Source organism: Entelurus aequoreus, linkage group LG22, assembly GCF_033978785.1.
Source record: "Entelurus aequoreus isolate RoL-2023_Sb linkage group LG22, RoL_Eaeq_v1.1, whole genome shotgun sequence".
Lineage (NCBI taxonomy): Eukaryota > Metazoa > Chordata > Actinopteri > Syngnathiformes > Syngnathidae > Entelurus > Entelurus aequoreus.
The window spans coordinates 31027381-31048889 of record NC_084752.1 but is presented as its reverse complement, the minus strand read 5'-3'; the positions used below and the strand labels follow the sequence as shown (position 1 = coordinate 31048889).

Here is a 21509-nt window from a genome sequence, read left to right as displayed (position 1 = left end):
TAGAGGAGCGGCTCTGCACTGTGTATGGAGACACATAATTACCTGCAAGCTGCTTGTCAGCCAGTGATGATCAGTGTTTGTGATCTGCATTAATGGACAATGGCCGATCTCATACTTTTTTAACAAAAATGGTCCGAAACTGGTCGGTGGCTGATTGAACTAATTTTGAGAACTGCACCCAAACAAGGCAAATGTCGCCATATTGAGTTCATCTGTTAAATTGTAGTCTTGCCTCTTTTGCGGACAGTTCAACTCTTGTTACTTTCTGTAAAAAGGAGCACAAGTGAATTAACATTTTTACCCATGTCATCATCTTTTCTGTGCTGACAGTGGCATCAGACAATGGCATGGACCATTGTGTCTACAAGGTCGCTGTGGACTTCACCACAGAGATCTTTGGCACCTTCAGACAGACAATAGTTTTTGACTTTGGCTCAGAACCAGTGCTTATGCAGCGGATCATGGTGGATGCTGCGTCTATTGAAGGTTAATATAAATACAAAGCTTGTTTATTAAGAACAACTACAATGTTGTGATACTACTTTATTTCTTTGGGATTTCCAGACCTAGAACATCTTAATGCAGCCAGACAGCAGCTCTTGATGACTACAAAACGCTGGGACTCCTCCTGTAAGACGATAGTTGAATTCACGCCCAACGAGACAATGTCTGATCTGGAGCGCAGCCTACTTTCTCGCTATCAAATCCCTCTGTCGGCGGACCAGCTCTTCACCCAGTCGGTGTTGGACAAGACTCTGACCAAAGAAAACTACCAGTCCCGGATGCATGATCTCCTCTACATAGAGGAGATTGCACAATTCAAGGAAGTTAGCAAGTGAGTGATACAGTGTTTATATTTTTGTGTAGTACAGGTATAGTTTAATCACTCAGGAAAGTAGATAACAAATCAATCAATAAGACTCAGGTGTTACTACTACTACTAGACCTGGTTCGATATTCAATAAGTCAATTAACCGAGTGATAAATGACAATGGACTCTATAAGTTTGCCAGGCTCAATAACCGCCATGTGCATGCGTTGTTACAGGCTACAAGAGGCAGAATCGTCACTCTTTGCAGCAGCTGCTGCGCTTGTATTATGTGCACATAAACAATATTAATGATAAGCGTTTTACTATTACCGTAGTAAAATAAAATTATTGAAAAACCGTGATTGATAACCACATAAATGATAAAATCATGGACCTACTACTAGCTTTGGCTTGCTAGCTAGCTTCGATAACATGAAAACAAGAGAAATGAATGTCTTTTCCCATTGGAAAAACGTCATACCCTAAACTACACTTGCATAAACACATTATTGTCTAAATATCTAAGATACAGTTTTCACGTTGAATCCAAAGGCTGTGCTTTCTTTGCACAAAGTTATCTATATAAATTCCACAGTGTCAAGTTGAAATAGACGGCGGTGTCTTATGCAGGAAGTGAACTCACGTGATGTCACAAACGGCAAGTGAATGGAAATGATCACCTAATTTGTATTTATTAAAAAAAAAAAACATTCTAAAATGTTCACACATTAAAATGGAAAATGGAAGAATATAAACTTATCTAAACACACAAATAAAAAACATATATGGCTTCTATGAAGCCAGAACAAAATTGTATGTTTCCTCTGCGAAGAAAGTGTCTTTATCGTATTAAAAAAAATCTTGGTTATAAGATTTTAATGTGGGTATAAGTAATTGTGGAGCACATTCAACTGTACAGCGATAGTAACGATAACCCTGATCATTTTGGTCGCAATAACTTTATTTAGCCATAATATTTATTGTTTTGGTTGTGCATATTTAAGGTCTCCCCACACCCTCCTTAACAGAGACGGAACCTATTGCATTGCTTTTGGTTGTGATTTTTATCAAACTGCAGTCATCTGAGAGTATATTTTATTTTATTTTTTATTTTCTTAACTTGGATATTTAAAAGCTTAAATTTCAATTACAATGTTAACATATACCATAAATATAGGATTATTTTATTTGAAAGGGTATACTAGCATCATTATTATTATTATTATTTAATCAGTGTGTAATTTAGTTTCAAATAATGTTGACAATAATATCCTTTTTATTGGCGATAATTTGTAGATAAATATATCGTCAAGCAAAATGTTAAATCGGCCCAGGCCTAACTACCACTAATCATACGATAAACATATTTTTGTATGCTTTCCACTGTGACTGATAAATACCAAATGTAACAGGTGATATTTTGCTACTTTTGAATAATAGGTACAACTGTATATTAACAAATACTACAGTAAATAATGGATCTGAAAGATAAAACATACAAAAGTAACTAATTCCCAATTATCTTTAAAAAAAAAAAAATGTTGATTATGTTTCTGATAATATATGCCATATATCCTGATACATAAATGTTTTTTGTTTTTCAGTAAAAAGCTATAGAAATCTGCCTGATAGCTACTAAAACCAAATATTTTATGTGATGCCAACTTATACCACAAGGTGTCAGGCTGGTTCTTCGTTGTGAATTTGGTGTTTGTCTCAGACAAGTCAATAACTTAACAGTCTGAGGGGATTTCTCAATAGAAGGAAATCTGTTTATTTAGCGTGCAAATGAGCAGACATGTTTTATTAATACCCACCGGTGCCCTACGTATCTCAACCTACTGTGATTCTGATTACATGTTTAATTTAATGTCCTTTCTAAAATGCAATCGTCTGTTTTTCTTCAGGTTCTGAGCGTTTTAATCAGTGATTACATGCCACCAGGAGAATTTGTTAAAAAAACAGCATTGTCTAAATGTTTTATAGCAAGAAATTTAAACATTTAATCTTTAGTTATTTGGAAGAAACATTGCTTCATACACTTTTAACCAGAAAGCAAATCATGAATTAATAAATTAAAAACTATCCAGGACCCAGGATTGTTTTGTTTAGTGAAGGGTAAAGATTGATTCCTGGAAATAAATGAGTCTGCTATTTCGAAAGTTGATTATTTAAATTTTTTATAGTTTCCGAGATGTGTTCGAGTTATGTCTGATTCACCCTAATCACACATTTGTTTCTCCCTCAGGTTTAACATCAAAGTGAACCTGCAGCTTGTAAACAGCTTTATGCTGACCGGCATTTCTGTGGGAGCCAAGTATGCCCAGAATGGACAACTCTTTGCACGTTTTAAACTCACTAAAACACTGTCTGAGGTATTGAGATCATCTGTAATCGAGACATGAGTTTCCCTTTGTAGTGCTGTTACACCCTCCTAATATGCTGTTTGCTAGCTTGTCCAATACAGCAGTATTTCTGTCTCCCATCAGGAAACACTGGCGGGGCGACTTGTGATGACCAAGGTGCATTCGGTCCTCTTCCTGCCTTTGGGCTGGGAGGGCCACAGCAGCCATCCACCTCCAGGGGTCAAAGAGCGTGTCTATGAGGCTGTGATTGAAGAAAAGACCAAGGATTACATCTTCCTAAGGATCTGCAAAGACTGCTGTGATGAACTTGGACTACAACCAGACAGGAAAATCCAGGTTTGGGATTTATATGAGACAACATAAATGGGACACATGAAAGTAATTTGATTAAAATCATTGGACAATTTTGCAGGTTAAAGCAGCGTAAAGAAACAATTGTGTTTTATTGCTCATAAGCTCTTACTACAGTTATAAATGTAAATTACATTCCGGGTGCACTAACATGGGGAAGTCTGAAGGGGCTGGCCCCATTTAAGCCTGGAATATACTCTTACCGTCTTGCTCCCCCCCCCTGCAGATTTTGATGCGCACATCCCCAAAAAATCTATCTTCGCATCAGCAGCAACGCGGATCGCACAGCTGTAATTGGTCAGCTTGTCATATAATTCCTACAACCTCCATTGGAGCAAATGGAGGAGCGCTTAAGCAAGGAAATTCGCAAATACGACCGTTTATACAATACTTCTTTGCCAAACTACAAAGATCACCTCGACTCTTCAGGGGTTGCACCGCCCACCTGCGCGAACGTCTTCTCTTCCGGTTTCGAAGCAATGTGTACATAAAAGTGACCGTTGTTTCAAAAGGATTAGTTAAAGCCTCTACAAGCGCCGTTGTTTTCAACAAATAGGAATATCTGTCGCTCTACCTAGCTGTCTTTCTCGATTTCTCTTGCGCTCAAACGCTCTTGCTCACTCGTGCTCTAATTAGTCTGATTTAGAAGATATGTGTAACCTAAAGACCAACCTTAAAGTGGTAAGTGCATGCAAGTAACGTAATTAGGAATGAAAGTGGATTTTTGCCTTTTTTCCCCCTCAAAACACTTTTATCTCCATTGAGTTTTTGTGATGTTAAAAGTTTTTATTAATGTCAGTATGGCCAAAATGTTTCCATTTTGAAATGTTATAAAGGTAACAAGGCTCTGTCAGCAGTCTTACCGAAACGTCAGAGTGAACGCAGTAGCGTAGTATAGTGCGAATGACGGTGATGTCTTTTGTTAAAGGAAGATTACTGTAGATGTTGTGTTTACTATCTGTACCTTTTATGCTATATTACTAAAAATACTTTAGAAAAAATGCACTTAATTCTTACTGTACTTACTGTCATCAAGTTTTAAGTAAATTAATGACTTGTAGTTCGGTAAAACGTTTAAAAACATGCTTGGATTACATTCTGACAACCAAATAACATTTGTGTCCAAATATTGCGGTATTTCCTTCAGTAAATTTTAAATATACAAGCGAGTAATAAACTGATTAATCATGATTATACACAGCTCAAGAGTGTGTGATTAATCTGATTACACACACATTTATTTGTGTGTGTGTGTGTGTTTGTGTGTGTGTGTGTGTGTGTGTGTGTGTGTGTGTGTGTGTGTGTGTGTGTGTGTGTGTGTGTATATATAATTTATTTTTTTATTTTAAAAACAGTTTAAACAAAAGCTCCTCTTGGCTGTTGACATATGATGTAAAGGTTGTGTTGGCCCTATGATGAGGTGGCGACTTGTCCAAGGTGTACCCCACCTTCCGCCCATGTGCAGCTGAGATAGGCTACAGCACATCCCGCGACCCCGAAAGGGTCAAGCGGTAGAAAATGGATGGATGGTATGACGTATGAGTCAATTTGAGATGGCCTAAAACCATGTTTAAAAAAACGGATTATTAAAAAAAATATTTTTTTGTTCTTTTTCCATTTTTAAAAAACAAACAAAAATTGTACTTTTGAAAATGTTGAATACTGTAGATTTAAAATTGGAATATATATGAACCACAATTAAGATGTGAATCAATAAAAATGTTTTTAACCCTAATCATCTTTTTTTGCACCTCCTCCTCCTGCCTCCTATTCATTTTACAATCACCTCTGTGGGTTCCTTACCCAACCCAGCCTCATTGCTGAATGCTATCCTTCGATGCCTCAGACATCCATTTTCCTTTTTTATTGAGGTGGTAAACTGCTGTTGCAAAAATACAGTGTATGCTTTATCGACTGATATTTGCACCCACAACAGGTGGAGCTCCAGTTCCAGCTGAATAGGCTGCCACTGTGTGAGATGCATTATGCCTTGGATCGCATCAAAGATGGCAAAGACAATGGCATCCTTTTCCCCGATGTTAGCCTTGTCCCAACAATCCCCTGGAGCCCCAACAGGTAAATTCAGTGTATAGGCAAAAACAAGTTGACTTTAATTCATTAGGGGTATAGCTCGGTTGGTAGAGCGGCCGTGCCAGCAACTTGAGGGTTGCAGGTTCGATCCCCGCTTCCGCCATCCTAGTCACTGCCATTGTGTCCTCGGGCAAGACACTTTACCCACCCCAGTGCCCACCCACACTGGTTTGAATGTAACTTAGATACTGGGTTTCACTATGTAAAGCGCTTTGAGTCACTAGAGAAAAAGCTCTATATAAATATAATTCACAATTAGAGGTTCATCTCGCGATCTGGCCCACCTTGTTTTAATAAGCACATTTGTTGTAGAAGACCACCCAATGTTAGTCTGGCAAACACCCTAACATCAGTCTATAAGATGACCAGTTATCCTTTGCCTTTAATTTTTTAGACCAGTGGTTCTCAAAGGCCTAAGTATTAATTAAAAACAAGGCAAAGTTTTACAATAAGTATATTTACACAGTTTGAACAGTAACAATGTGTTTGATGATAGGAACTAAACTTTAATCAAGTGATTCTTTGGTGTACCACTAGTTGGTGCCCGCGTACCACTAGTAGTTGAAGTACCACAGTTTGAGAATAACTGTTTTAGATGCAGCAATGATGTTTGAATGGTATGAAGAGTGAGGTGGTAGTCTTTAATTATTCATTGTGTTGAAGTTCGATATAATCCCATGGAATGTGAGCTTCTGCTTCATCTTGTCTCCATATGTCAATTAGGTAGATTTTCTTTTGTGTGTTTCAGTGGTATGTCGATAAATACTAAGCAGTAGTTCTTTAAGTACAACAAATCCAGGAGTACATTCAGTAGCTGCACAATTGAGAACACTCATCAGTATTTGGGGAATATTTATCTGTTTTCATGTAATACATAGTTTTAAACTTTACATTTATACTAAGTGACAAAAAAACAGAAATGATGCTCAAATCATGTCATTAAAAAAAATAAATTGTTTATGTTAAAGGGAAACTGCACTTTTTGTGGAATTTTGCCTATGGTTCACAATCATTATGAAAGACATGACGAAAGATGGATTTTTTAAAATGCATTCTAACTTGTAAATAAAAGTCTGCTTACTGCGGACCCAATGGGAGCGCCACTATTTCGCCCATAAAACCCAATAAATAACCATTAAAAAACCGCCAACAATTCTCCATTTACATTTTGTGACTTCAATATTAACCAAGTATAAGTGATATTATAAGTGCTAACGCAGGCATACTATTTTTAGCAGCGCCTTGATCACTTCTGTGTGTCCCTACGTTTACATCATTGAGTGGTCTGCTGCATCCTTGCTCCCAGCAAGTTTATTGTAGATCATAAATCCTGCATCTCACCTGGACAGAAGAAGTCTGAGTAGGTATTCCGACAAGGTGGTACACTTTGACAGCCATTTAGGATTCAAAATTGCCGAGGACGACACAAAACGATGTTTGCCCCCTCCACCAACCCCTTTTTTTCCGCAAGGATTATGAGTCATTCTTCACTTAAATGGGAATATATGAACATCCCAGCAGTCGGCATCGTAATGACAGCAGACCTTGTACAGTAAGTGATGTTTTATTATGTTTGTTGGCTCTCATGAAGTCTGCAGTGAGTAAGAGTAAAAAAGCCAACATTGTGATGCGTATATAAAATCAATGTGCCGCGTATGCTTAAAATGATCAAAATACGTAAATATTAAATGCTATTGTGAATGTGCCTGTTACTACATTACATATATACTTACATCATGTATATATAACCTCAATGGAGGTGTTTGGATGTTTTTTCAAGGGCTTTATATGCGGAATTGCACAGCTCCATTGTAAGCAAACTTTTGATCGCATTTATTTAATACTTAAAGTGCAAAAAAAAAACCAAAAACATCCATCGTCATGTCTCTCATAATTATTGTGAACAATAGGCAAAATTCCCAAAAAAGTGCAGTTCCCCTTTAATGTAAACATTCCCTCAAATCTGTCTTTCCACATTAAATGCAAACCCTACCTTTTCTCAGATGATGATTTTTACATTTATTGTGTATGCATATCATTACTGTACATACAATAGTCTTTTTGAATTTGTCCACCCTACCACAGTAATTCGATAACTCTAATGGCCGTGTCACGGCTCTTCAAAGCCACTTCATTTTCCATAATGCTTAAAAACTGTATTTCATTAAAACCTTGATTTGTTAATTACTGGACCCATCCTTCCTCAATCTTCAGGCAATGGGATGAACAGCTGGATCCTCGTCTAAATGCCAAGCAGAAAGAGGCCATCCTCGCTATCACGACTCCTGTATCGATCCCCCTGCCCCCAGTCCTCATCATTGGACCCTACGGCACTGGCAAGACATTCACCCTGGCACAGGCCGTTAAGCACATCCTCCGCCAGGACAGCAGCAGGTCTGTTTATTTTATTTTTGTAATTTGTTATGTTTATAATTGATTTGTACTTACATTTGACCTATGATGAAGTTTTATCAACTCATGATTACAGCCACTAAACATTTCGTTAACCATATTTTCCAGACTATATGCTGCACTAAATTTTAGAGGAACATTTTTTCATATATTGACCGCATTATATGACCGGATTATAAGCCGCGGATATATACATTGTAAAATTGTATATTTACATATGGAGATTTTGTAAATTTTTATTTACAGACATTTTAATTGTTTCCAAATGGTGCCTGTAACATGGCAGTAAAACAGCTGATCAAACAAAAATAAGTCATTGATGTATTCATTCATCCTTTATAAGATGAATAAGATCATCTGGTTAGAGAGGTCAGGCAGAGGGTATGGTTTGAGATACAGCAGAAAATGTGATTGCCCTGATTGGAGCTGTAGTGCAATGGAACCCTTTGGTTTGACATTTTTAAGTAAACCCCGAGATGAAAAGTGTCTGTGATGGATTGATTGGAGCTTCTATTTGCTCATTGTTGGATCACTCGAAACAAGCTGGTCATTAGAATGCATTTACCGTAATTTCCGGACTATAAGCCGCACCTGACTATAAGCCGCACCAGCTAAATTTAGGGGAAAATACAGATTGCTCCATATATAAGCCGCACCCGACTATAAGCCGCAAGGTTTTGATGTGTAATTACCGTAGTATATAGGGGTTCCTGCTACCACGGAGGGGATTGTCGGGACAGAGATGACTGTTTGGGAACGCAAAGCGTCCCATTTATTAACAATAAATCTTTCAATCATTCAATCAAACTTTCACATCTTTGACATGGCGAACAGCATTCGTGCAGAGTACAAATAATATAACGGTGCAAAGTAATACAAAGTGCTCGCCTGTACGTTATCAAAATAACCAGCCTACCGGTATATGAAAAGTCAGTCTTTAATCATTGTGTCATCGTCTTCCTCCTGCGTACTAAAACCACCGAAATCCTCTTTGTCGGTGTCTGAGAAGAACAGGCCGTAAATAAGCCGCACCCTTGTATAAGCCGCAGGGACCAGAACGAGGGGAAAAAGTAGCGGCTTATAGTCCGGAAATTACGGTATGTCATTTTTGTTCATTGCACATTCTAGGTTTGTCAGTTATAAAACATTGCACAATTATCCTCTGAGCACTTTTTGTCACAATTAAGTACTGAGTGCAGACACTGAAAGGGAATTTGACAGATACATCTAATGGAAACCATGTACTGTATGTAACCCTAGCACATTGCACAATGGTCCTCGGTTCTTGCATGAATATTGAATGAAATACCTTACTGAACATTTAGTTTCCTAATACTGTAGCTGACAGCAGGTTGTCTCTGTGTAACCTGGACGGGAAACATGTGCTTTGAAAAATGTATAGGAATGTAATATTCATTTTTCATTTCACTCTGAATGCATGTAATATTGAATATTTACAATGAATTATACATGCTTTAAAAGCCAGGACAAGCAAAGGTGACCATTCCAATTTAGAGACAGAGTTTAAATGACTATAAAATGGTATGACCGGTGGGGCAGCACGGTGAAACAGGGGTTAGTGCATGTGCCTCACAATATGAAGGTGCTGATGAGTAGTCCTGAGTTTAATCCTGGGCTCGGTATCTTTCTGTGTGGAGTTTGCATGTTCTCCCCGTGACTGCGTGGGTTCTCTCCGGGTACTCCGGCTTCCTCTCACCTCCAAAGACATGCACCTGGGGATAGGTTGATTGGCAACACTAAATTGGCCCTAGTGTGTGAATGTGAGTGTGAATGTTGTCTGTCTACCTGTGTTGGCCCTGCGATGAGGTTGCGACTTGTCCAGGGTGTACCCCGCCTTCAGCCCAAATGCAGCTGGGATAGGCTCCAGCACCCCCGCGACCTCAAAAGGGACAAGCGGTAGAAAATGGATGGATGGATGGATGGATGATATGACCTTATTTCTGTCAGGTGCACATAATGTAATTTCATAATGCTTTACTGTTGCTGCATCCCAGTACCTTTTCTAAAGTTGTAATGTTTGTCTACTTAGAAGCAGAGGTTTACTGTGTTTACGTCTACATCTACTACTACTCCATGTGTACTGTGTCTCTGTTTATTTCACCAAGTGCATTAGTGTGATTTGTTTATGGCATGTATTTTTGTCTCTCCAGGGTTTTGATCTGCACCCACTCCAACAGTGCTGCTGACCTTTACATTAAGGACTACCTTCATCCTTATGTTGAAGCAGGCAATCCACATGCCAGACCTCTCAGGTATGGTAGCAAGCTACAGGCGTTCTGCTCCAAAGTGCCAGCAAACAAGATTTGTATATTTTTGCCAACACTATAGCATTTTTGTGTGTTTATTCTGCACATTTGAGTATGAATAGAGATGTCCGATAATATCGGACTGCCGATATTATCGGACTGCCGATATTATCGGCCGATTAATGCTTCAAAATGTAATGTTGAAAATTAACGGTTTCTAAATTATCGGTATCGGTTTCAAAAAGTAAAATTTATGACTTTTTAAAACGCCGCTGTATGGAGTGGTACACGGACGTAGGGAGAAGTACAGAGCGTCAATAAACCTTAAAGGCACTGCCTTTGCGTGCTGGCCCAATCACATAATATCTACGGCTTTTCACACACACAAGTGAATGCAATTCGTACTTGGTCAACAGCCATACAGGTCACACTGAGGGTGTCCGTATAAACAACTTTAACACTGTTACAAATATACGCCACACTGTGAACCCACACCAAACAAGAATGACAAACACATTTCGGGAGAACATCCGCACCGTAACACAACATAAACACAACAGAACAAATACCCAGAACTCCTTGCAGCACTAACTCTTCCAGGACGCTACAATATACTTAAATGTTATGTGTTAAATGTGCACTTAAATGTAGAATATATGTAGAATATATTTATATTATTCATATATTATATATAGTATATTATATATATTATATTATTTATTATTATTATTGTCTATTGTGAGCGAACTGTGGTGCTGAATTTCCCCCAGGGATCAATAAAGTACTTTCTATTCTATTCTATTCACGCCCCGCTACCCCCTAACCCCCCAAACCCCCAACCCCGCCCACCTCAACCTCCTCATGCTCCCTCAGGGAGAGCATGTCCCAAATTCCAAGCTGCTGTTTTGAGGCATGTTAAAAAAAGTAATGCACTTTGTGACTTCAATAATAAATATGGCAGTGCCATGTTGACATTTTTTTCCATAACTTGAATGATTTATTTTGGAAAACCTTGTTACATTGTTTAATGTATCCAGCGGGGCATCACAACAAAATTGGGCATAATAATGTGTTAATTCCACGACTGTATATATCGGTATCGGTTAATATCGTAATTGGTAATTATGAGTTGGACAATATCGGAATATCAGATATCGGCAAAAAAGCCATTATCGGACATCTCTAAATATGAACTTTAAAGAAGGCCTAACACGTAAGTTATATATACCGGTACACCTAATTTTGGTTGCATATTGTATAATTAGGTGACATCAGAGCATTTTCTGACAATTGGCTTTTTGACAGAAGTAATTAATGGATCAGTAGGGATTTCAGAATGATGCACACTATTATGAAGATTGAGTGACATTGTTACTGGGATAAGGAACCACCGCTTTTACTGGATATACTCTTGAGTGAACAATCATTCATATATGTACACTACCGTTCAAAAGTTTGGAGTCACATTGAAATGTCCTTATTTTTGAAGGCGAAGCACTGTACTTTTCAATGAAGACAACTTTAAACTAGTCTTAACTTTAAAGAAATACACTCTATACATTGCTAATGTGGTAAATGACTATTCTAGCTGCAAATGTCTGGTTTTTGGTGCAATATCTACATAGGTGTATAGAGGCCCATTTCCAGCAACTATCACTCCAGTGTTCTAATGGTACAATGTGTTTGCTCATTGGCTCAGAAGGCTAATTGATGATTAGAAAACCCTTGTGCAATCATGTTCACACATCTGAAAACAGTTTAGCTCGTTACAGAAGCTACATAACTGACCTTCCTTTGAGCAGATTGAGTTTCTGGAGCATCACATTTGTGGGGTCAATTAAACACTCAAAATGGCCAGAAAAAGAGAACTTTCATCTGAAACTCGACAGTCTATTCTTGTTCTTAGAAATGAAGGCTATTCCACAAAATTGTTTGGGTGACCCCAAACTTTTGAACGGTAGTGTATATTCATAAAGTATCTTTAAACTGCCACCTAGGGATGTCACGGTATGAAAATCTCTTATCACGGTTACCAAAATTATCACGTTATTATTATCGCGGTATTTTTAAATGTGCTCAAAATGTTCAAAAACGTAGTTTCATTTAAAAAAACACATTCAAAATATATCTATGTACCTCAAGTAGAACATTCAATGTGCATATGAAAGCAATACAAGTGTTATAAACAAAGTAATATGGCAGAAACAAAATAATAACAAATAAAAATAAATGTGAAAATTGTGGAAGATAGCAACTTTTGGACATAAGTGCAAAATAGTGTTCATGTATGAGCTCTAGTTCTACATATAGGGCTGTCATGGCCAAAATAATAAAGATTATTTTTGATCAATATTAAAATCACGATTATTTATTATGTTAGGTAAAACAGTGTTGAGGTGAGGTGTAAACGCAACGCCATCATGTCATTTTAATATCTAAAAAAGTCTGTTTTCCATATATTTAAAGACAAATATTTGTGGTTTTCTTCAATAATAGTATCAACGTGTCAACTTTTTCTCATTACATGCCTTTATCTCTGTTTTTAAGTTTTCATAGAGAATTATTTTTTTTAAAGTTATGTACATATACATACTGTATTGGGACAGATTCATTAAGAGTTTGAGCAGAAATATGTTGTATAGGAATTAACTATACACCATAAAACATTAAGAAAATCCTATGTCACATGAATGGTTTTTAAAGTAAAAACTTTGTGAAATGGGAAAAAACACAAGTGATGTAAAAAAAACCTAGTGTTTACTTTTTGATATCAATATAAAACACAAAGCAGTTTGGCTAATGAAGATGAAGTCAAATAAGCAAGTTTTTCTTCTCCAACAACACCATGTGTTTCAGTGCAACAGATAGGCCAGCAAAATATAAACAGGAGTCCCCCTTCTAATACACAATCTTTGTGCCACACCGAGAACGCATGCTGCGTTCAATTCGATTAGATGACAAAACATTTAGCTTGTATTGATGTTATAGGAACACTGACAAAGTTAGCAGTTAAATAAAAGATGAGTTACCATCCCAGTAAACCAGGGGTGTCCAAACGTATTCCACTGAGGGCCGCACACTGAAATATCAAAGCAAGCCGGGGCCATTTTGATATTTTTTATTTTAAAAAAACAATACAATATATGTATAAAAAAAATATACATTTAGGCCTCCACTCAGGCTTGATCCTGGGGACCCCAAAGGGTTTAGGTAAAAAAAAAAAAGTGTCATTATTTAGTATTATTATTATTCAAGGTCTAAACATTGTACACCAATGATTGTAGGACTGTGCACCCTAACAATTATATGGTGAAATTTGCGGACGATACCGTGCTCCTAAGCCTTCTACACAAGGATACTGACCCCTCTGTGTACCAAGACGAGATAGACCTATTTATTAGGTGGTGTGATGCCAACCATCTTATTCTAAATGTGACCAAGACACGGGAAATGGTTTTGGATCCAAGAAAAGTGACTGACCATGAGCCAGTGGTCATCAAAAATCAGGAAATCACCCAGGTATCCTCATATAAATATTTAGGGGTTCATATTGATAATCTTCTCTGCTGGAAGACACATATTGACAAACTATGCAATAGACTGCAACAGAGGCTATATTTTTTGCGAAGATTAAGATTCTACGGTGTAAGCAGCCACATCATGATGATTTTCTACCGTGTCATTGTAGAGAGCATCATTAGATACGGGATCACCTCATGGTTTGGCAACCTAACCGTTAAGCTAAAAAGCAAACAGGCCGGCATGCATAAAACGGCAATGAAAATCGTAGGGAGGAAAGAATATGAGCCTATACAGAGCATCTATGAGCAGGCAGTTAGGAAAAAAGCTAAGAAAATGATTTCCAACTCACAACACCCACTCTTCCCTGAATATGGAACCCTGCCATCAGGGAGAAGACTCCGGGTCCCACTATGCAAATCTAACCGCCTTAAGTTATCATTTGTCCCAGCCTCCATTAAGCTGACCAACAATGTGCAATATAATGTTAATACATAGGTTAGCACTTTTTTAGCACATAACACTTTAGCACATAGCACTTTAGAACTAAGCACTTTAGCACACAGCACTTTATCCATGAGCTCTAGTGCAATGCACACTGGTACTTTATCTTTATCTCCATACTGTAGATTTTATGTCTACATCAAAGTGCCACCTATGTCTATCAAGCTCCATGTTCTGATGTTTAAATGTTAGTTGTCTGGTTGTGGTTGTGTCTGTGCTTGTGTTTTTGTTCTGTTGTTTTTGTGTATATTAAGAAAGCAATGATGCACTGTGCCCAAGACAAATTTCCCCGCAGGGACAATAAAGTTGAACCTTGAACCTTAAATCTCCAGATCAACATTAGTTCTATCTGTCAATATAAAGTGTTTTTTCAAGATTTAAGTTGTATGCTCTTTTTGTCAAAGAAAACCCAGTTTTTTTATGGAAAAAACACAAAATATTCAATATTTTTCCCCAATAACATTTTAAAGTGGAATATTTGAGATTATATAATAATTGGAGTTCATAGCATAACTCATAACAACATTAATTCATTATTATTTTTGAGCAACTTAAATAGACACTTACAAAAAATAATTCCCATTAAAATTATTGGGGATTCAAAAGGGTCCTGCTCAGTAAAGTATTAAAAAATAAATCATACTTTTTTTGTACTTTTAACACAATAGTCTCAAGATCAACTTCAGATCTATCCGTCCATTATAACTTTTGTTGTTGTTTGTTTTTTGTTTGTTCGTTTTAGGCCCTTCTTTAAACAAAACAGCTTAGTTTTTTATATGGCAGAAACACATTTTCCCCCAAAAATATTCCAAAGTGGAATATTTAATGTGACATAATTAGAGCTTTGAATAGGTCAATAATTCATAATGACATTGATTTTGATTCATTATTATTTTTTAAAGAAAGAAACAGCCTGCATGGCAGCTTTGTGTTATTAGAGTAAACATTGCAACATTTTCTTGTTACATTTCACCTGTTTGCTCTTTTATACCACTTTTTATGTTTTTTATTTTTTTAATCGTATTTTTAGATTGTGCCGCGGGGCCGTTAAAAAATTACCTGCGGGCCGCACTTTGGACACCCCTGCAGTAAACAAACGGCAAGACTTTATAAACAAGTTGTGGCAACGTTCCCTACACATCGCCTGCTGCATGGTAAATCAGGACAAATGCGTCCGTCTCCAATACTGTCTACACCTGTTATCTAATAACAGCAGTGCACTCTTAAACGCACTTTGAGATTCCATGGAAGTAGAAGCGAGTGAAATGAAATAATTGAGTAATCTAAAATATTTTGTTTTTAAAAAGGGGGCAGATAAATATAAGAATATTATTCTTTCATCTGCTCCTTTCTGATCATGGAAATGTATAAGAAACAAAAAAACAATGAAAGTGTGAACTGTACGTGGCTTGTAAATATGCATTTTCATGAAAGGAGTAAAAAGAAATTGAGAAATTATGAAAGGAAACGAAGCAATTGGCTCCGTTTACTCTGAGAGAACATCTCCAGAGCAGTCCATGTAGTTGCCACCATTTTTTTCCGAGCTTAACGGCGCTAATGCGCATACACGGCGGGGCTTCTGTTTCCAGGAAGTAGGCAGTGTTGCCTAAAAACAATTTTTTTTTCGGTAATGACAAATTTAAACGGTATTACTGGAATTTTACCGTGGTTTATCATTACACCGTTTACCGTTACATCCCTACTGCCGCCCCAAACCTAGTATGGGACTGCTTGCTCATGTGCTTGCTTATGGAAGCAGGATTCAACTGGGAAAGAGTGAGGTTCTGGAAATACTGTTCTAAAGACCTCCACTTGTATTAAACACGTATGATATTGAAGTAAATCATTGGTGACCTCCAAGTTGGAAAATTGTGGTTTGAAACAATGCTGTTTTCTGCTCTCCAGGGTATATTTTAGAAACCGCTGGGTAAAGACGGTCCACCCAGTGGTCCAGCAGTACTGTCTCATCTCCAGCACACAACTCAATTTTCAAATGCCCACGAGGGACGATATCCTCAGGCATCGTGTGGTTGTGGTCACGCTCAGCACTTCTCAGTACCTCTGCCAACTTGACTTGGAACCTGGTGAGAAATATTTCATGTCATTTATCAAACAAAACAAAAATCCAAGGGTCTGTTCTGTCACAAATGTATTTATTGATTTATTTATTTACAGACAATTTTATAATTTTATATGACATTAGTTTCTTTTTTTAATATCAGAGTTCGTTTTGCAAAAGGGTAATCCCTAAAAGCATACAGCTTATGGACAGTTAAAATATACATCATCATATAATATACAAAATTCAGTAAATTCATTTCAAAATCTACCCATCCATACCCATTTACCAACAAGTTGACATTTATAAAGAAGGAATCTTTAAATCCACCAAATTAGTCTCGATATCCTATTTTTCAAATTTGATTAAAAGTTGCATCTTGAAGATTTGTGATAATCTTATCATACATACAGAGGTCAAGACAAACACAACCTGATAGAGCACATTGAGATTTTGAATAGTTTTTACGGGTTCTTCAGAAGTTCCAGCATTGTGTTTGTTACTGATCAAGAGTACATTATAGAGCATTTGTTGCATAAGAAGTAGTAAACCAGAACATTTTAAACCTGAATATTGTGTAGAAAAGCAATGCTATGTAGTGGCAGCACATTAATATTTCCCTGTTCCTAATGAAAAATTACTAACTGCAAAACTCTCAGCATTATCTATCTGAACATCTTTAAGATTTACATTGAATTGCATTTTTTCTTATGTAAACATAGGGTTTTGCTTTCTACTGGACAGTGTTTAGGGATGAGCCTTCAAAGGAATTTTCCATTTTTATTAAATCGACTAGAACAGTGTTTGATGTTCATGTTTGTAAGTGTCTAAATGTGTCTACCTCCAAAATCAATCCTTGGGTCAGTGATTAAAGAGGGTACTTGACATCAGCCAAGGTCAGTCTGAGTTGCAGTAATTAATGCTAGTTGATGGCATTTTCTTGCATTATTTGATGGTAGCATATGTCAGTTAAAAAGTATGGTTGAAGTGAACTGAGTAATTGCAGTCAAACCTATTCATTGCAAAAGCTGTTTAGTGGCGTCCAGCAGAAATTATGTTGTAATGTATCCCAGCTCCTTGATCATGTAGGGCCCCACCAGAAAAGTCTGGCTTATTCAGTTCCATGCTGTCTAAGTGTCCCCATGGACTCTGTAAACTTGTCTTGACGAGGGCCTTTATTTATAGTAAGTGATTCAACTCATTTAAATAGCGTAAAAGACAATGTAGGCGAACCCCTTTGCTAGCGGAGCCAAATGACTACCACGTAATGTGTCAATAGAGAGGGCTCTGTTGCATGAGAACACCATCTGCCTGTCTTTAATGTACTTTACAGCATTAGCCTATTCCTCACGTTCTGACAGAAAAGCTCGCCTGGTGTTTGATGGTGATGTAAACTGTCAAGAACAGAAGCAATGGGTGCAGGAGAATCAAACATGGTGCAATTTCAAATCCTCTAAGCTATGCCTTGGCATACTCAAAAGATGGTCACGGTTCTATTTTAAATTGTTTAGTCTATTCTAATGATGTTTTGATGTCTCAGTATTTGTCAAGCATCAGTTTCAACATACAAAAATTCATGGAATTTATTAAGTTTTGCTCTGAAGATGTATGCTTGTGTTGGGACTAGATATGTAACGGTATTGTAGATAATGCGATATTGCGGTTTCAAAATGTTCACAGTAATGCCGTGACGCGTGACCGTATCATACAAAAACTTGGTGAGGGGAATTTTTTTCTGTCACTTTTGCTTTGGCAGGTCTGAAAATAAACTATATCTCCCAGAATCTTCTGCGCAGTGCGGGACCGCAATGTGGGGGCTTAGTGCGCCGTAAAGAGGAAGCAGGAAGTGAAGTGTCTTCCACTTCCTAGTAAATAAGAGAAAATGTTGTGTATTTTTTTCTGAATCCGACCATAAGTTTTTGAGTTACATTGCTAACAAACAAATCCTGGCGAAAACATAACCTCTGGCGGAGTTAAAGCGGGCCACGTTTGTCTCAAGCGTTCCAAGCCAAAACAGACTCGGTCAAGGTGCACCGTGCCGAGGGAAAGCACCCGCTGACCACCGAAGCTACTTGATAAGCTACCATCACCCAGAAAAGATGAAGCCAGCGAAGCTCAACATCACTTTGCGAGGCATTTACATTATTAACATGCGAGTTAACTTTTCTGAGAAACTGCAATATCCAAAGTGATGAAAAAATACTGCTTTTTAGAAATTAAAAGTTGAGACACAGTGGATATTCCACACAATTCTTGTTTGAATATAAATATTTACATTTTAGCAGAGTTCCGGTACTTGGTACTCCTAAAGACTGTTCTTTTTAAGAAAGCTTATTAGTATCTTATCCGTTTTTAATGGCTAAGGTTTGTTTTAAATCTTGTTTGCCCTTTAGCAATTTTAGATTTATTTGATTGAAAAGTGTTACAAATAAAATGTTAAGTTTTGCACCCTTTAAAGTATATACTTTCTTAAATGTAACTGTTTATACCTTCTGTTCAGGCCTGTTCACTCATATCTTGTTGGATGAAGCTGCTCAGGCCATGGAGTGTGAGACTATCATGCCGTTTGCCTTAGCTAGCAATACCACCCGCATTGTGTTGGCTGGAGACCATATGCAGGTGAGTACCAAGACACAATATTGATTTTGATTTGCCCTGGTAGAGAAATTTCCTTATTGTCATAATTGAAAAACAAGTTTTTTTGTATGACTTGCTGGTCCTAACATTGTCTAGTATGTTTCAGTTATATATGCACGCATTTGTTTTAAATCAGCTGACAACAGCTAGTGGTTCTTTGTTCTGTAGAGCAGTGGTCCCCAACCTTTTTGTAGCTGCGGACCGGTCAACGCTTGAAAATTTGTCCCACGGACCGGGGGGGGGGGGGTATATTTTTTTTTTGTTTGTTTTTTTTGTCATAAAGAAATACAATCATGTGTGCTTACGGACTGTATCCCTGCAGACTGTATTGATCTATATTGACTAATTGTAAGTGTATCTTGTGTTTTTATGTTGATTTAATAAAAGAAATAATAATTTAAAAAAAAAACATTTTTATTTTTTATTTTTTAAATTTCTTGTGTGGCCCGGTACACTCGATCCACGGACCGATACCGGGCCGCAGCCTGGTGGTTGGGGACCACTGCTGTAGAGCATCTCGGCTACAGATAGAATTAATTCAGGGTGTCCGTTAAGCTTTCCAAGACAACAGATGTAATTAAAACCCTATATTTTCCTCTCCTGCTTTCTAGACAGCGTTGAGGATTACCAGTTGGTAGCGAATGAAGCCTCCACAAAAGTCTACGGGCAAAATTGTTTTATTTACTCGTGCAGACTGTTTTTTGAGCAAAGAAAAACTGAATTAAAATAACGCAGTGCACTGTTTCCATTTGTGCTTCACGCAGTCACTGCATTGCTGCACAGTATCTGACCATTATCAGAGTTATATAACTATCTTAATAAAATATATATGTATAAAACTGTATTCAAAAACTGTTTAAATAGTCAGTTTCTAGTAGTTAAGCAAAGGCAATATTTTACGTTGAAAAAATCTCACGACGCACCACCGTGATTTGTATGAACAGGTGGATACATGGGTTGGTTATATACCTTCTACCATATAGTAGAACGTCATTTATTGTTCTGTCAGTATGGGTTTGGCAAAGATTGATGAGCAAGCATACATTATTTCTAGTAAATAAATCATACGTTTGGGAACAATAAAGTCACTTTGATAAATAGATGCTCTCTCACAGCACATTAGGTGGTTAGGAATCACTGGTACAGGGCACGGCAGACATACAGCAGACAAAAGTAAATTAACCGTGAATAAGTGGTTGGTTGTTTCTCTCTGATTGTTGTCCTCTTTTTTTTGATATGCAGCTCAGTCCGTTTGTGTACAGCGAGTTTGCCCGGGAGCGAAACCTGCATGTGTCCTTGTTGGACCGACTGTACGAGCACTACTCTTCTGAATTCCCTTGCCGCATCCTTCTGTGCGAGAACTACCGCTCGCATGAAGCAATTATCAAGTAGGTGTGAGCCCTCAGCTCGCTGGAATGAATGATTAGCAAAGCGATGTAGTTGCTTAAATTTTCAGTTTAAATCATGGATTGTTTCTCCAACTTCTATCTTCATACTACAGCTACACGTCAGAGTTGTTTTATGATGGTAAGCTGATGGCAAGTGGAAAGCAGCCTTCTCATAAGGACTTCTACCCTCTAACCTTCTTCACCGCACGAGGAGAAGATGTCCAGGAGAAGAACAGCACTGCTTACTACAACAATGCTGAGGTACTATAGAATGCTTGTTAAAGTAGACCATTTAGGGCAGGGGTCGGCAACCTTTACCACTCAAAGAGCCATTTTGGCAAGTTTCACAAATTAAAGAAAATAATGGGAACCACAAAAAAAAATTTTAAATTTCAAATGAAAAACACCGCATATAAAGCTTAAATTGCTTTGTGCTATGTTAACCAGGGGTCTCAGACACACGCACCGGCACGCACTTTAATATGGAAATTTGATGTTAGTACGGCCCGCGAGATTTGAATGAATGGCGCTTGAAAGCGTCATACTTGCCAACCCTTTCATTATTTCCGGGAGACTCCCGAATACCAGGGCGTGATGGCACTGCTTTTGGAGCCCTCTACAGCCTGCCCAAACAGTGTACCTGCTCGACCACATGTAAAATGCAGCTTCAGCTTGCTCACGTAAGTGACAGCAAGGCGTACTAGCTCAGCAGCCACACAGCTTACACTGACGGTAGCCGTACCGTATAAAACAACTTTAACACTGTTACGTTACAAATATGGGCCACACTTTGAACCCACACCAAAAAAGAATGACAAACACATTTCTGGAGAACATCTGCACTGTAACATAAACACAACACAACAAATACCCAGAATCCCATGCAGCACTAACTCTTCCGCTCAACCGACGTACGGGGGGGGTTGATGTGTGGGGGGGTTTGGTGGTAGCGGGGTGTATAATCTAGACCGGAAGAGTTAGGGCTGCATGGGATTCTGGGTATTGGTTGTGTTGCGTTTATGTTGTGTTACGGTGGGATGTTCTCCAGAAATGTGTTTTTCATTCTTTTTTGGTGTGGGTTCACAGTGTGGCGCATATTTGTAA

General features: G+C 37.8%; 1 protein-coding gene across 3 annotated transcripts in view; it reads left to right on the top strand.

Moving 5' to 3' along the window:
- helz (helicase with zinc finger) overlaps nucleotides 1–21509 on the top strand; it is a 116437-nt gene that overhangs the window by 54411 nt on the left and 40517 nt on the right. For all 3 annotated transcript variants that reach the window (XM_062032874.1, XM_062032876.1, XM_062032875.1), the window contains exons 11-21: nucleotides 331–486; nucleotides 565–835; nucleotides 3060–3186; nucleotides 3301–3513; nucleotides 5465–5604; nucleotides 7834–8013; nucleotides 10203–10304; nucleotides 16227–16405; nucleotides 18881–18999; nucleotides 20260–20405; nucleotides 20519–20666. In XM_062032874.1, the coding sequence (XP_061888858.1) occupies nucleotides 331–486; nucleotides 565–835; nucleotides 3060–3186; nucleotides 3301–3513; nucleotides 5465–5604; nucleotides 7834–8013; nucleotides 10203–10304; nucleotides 16227–16405; nucleotides 18881–18999; nucleotides 20260–20405; nucleotides 20519–20666 (1781 nt within the window). The remainder of the gene's footprint in view (nucleotides 1–330; nucleotides 487–564; nucleotides 836–3059; nucleotides 3187–3300; nucleotides 3514–5464; nucleotides 5605–7833; nucleotides 8014–10202; nucleotides 10305–16226; nucleotides 16406–18880; nucleotides 19000–20259; nucleotides 20406–20518; nucleotides 20667–21509) is intronic.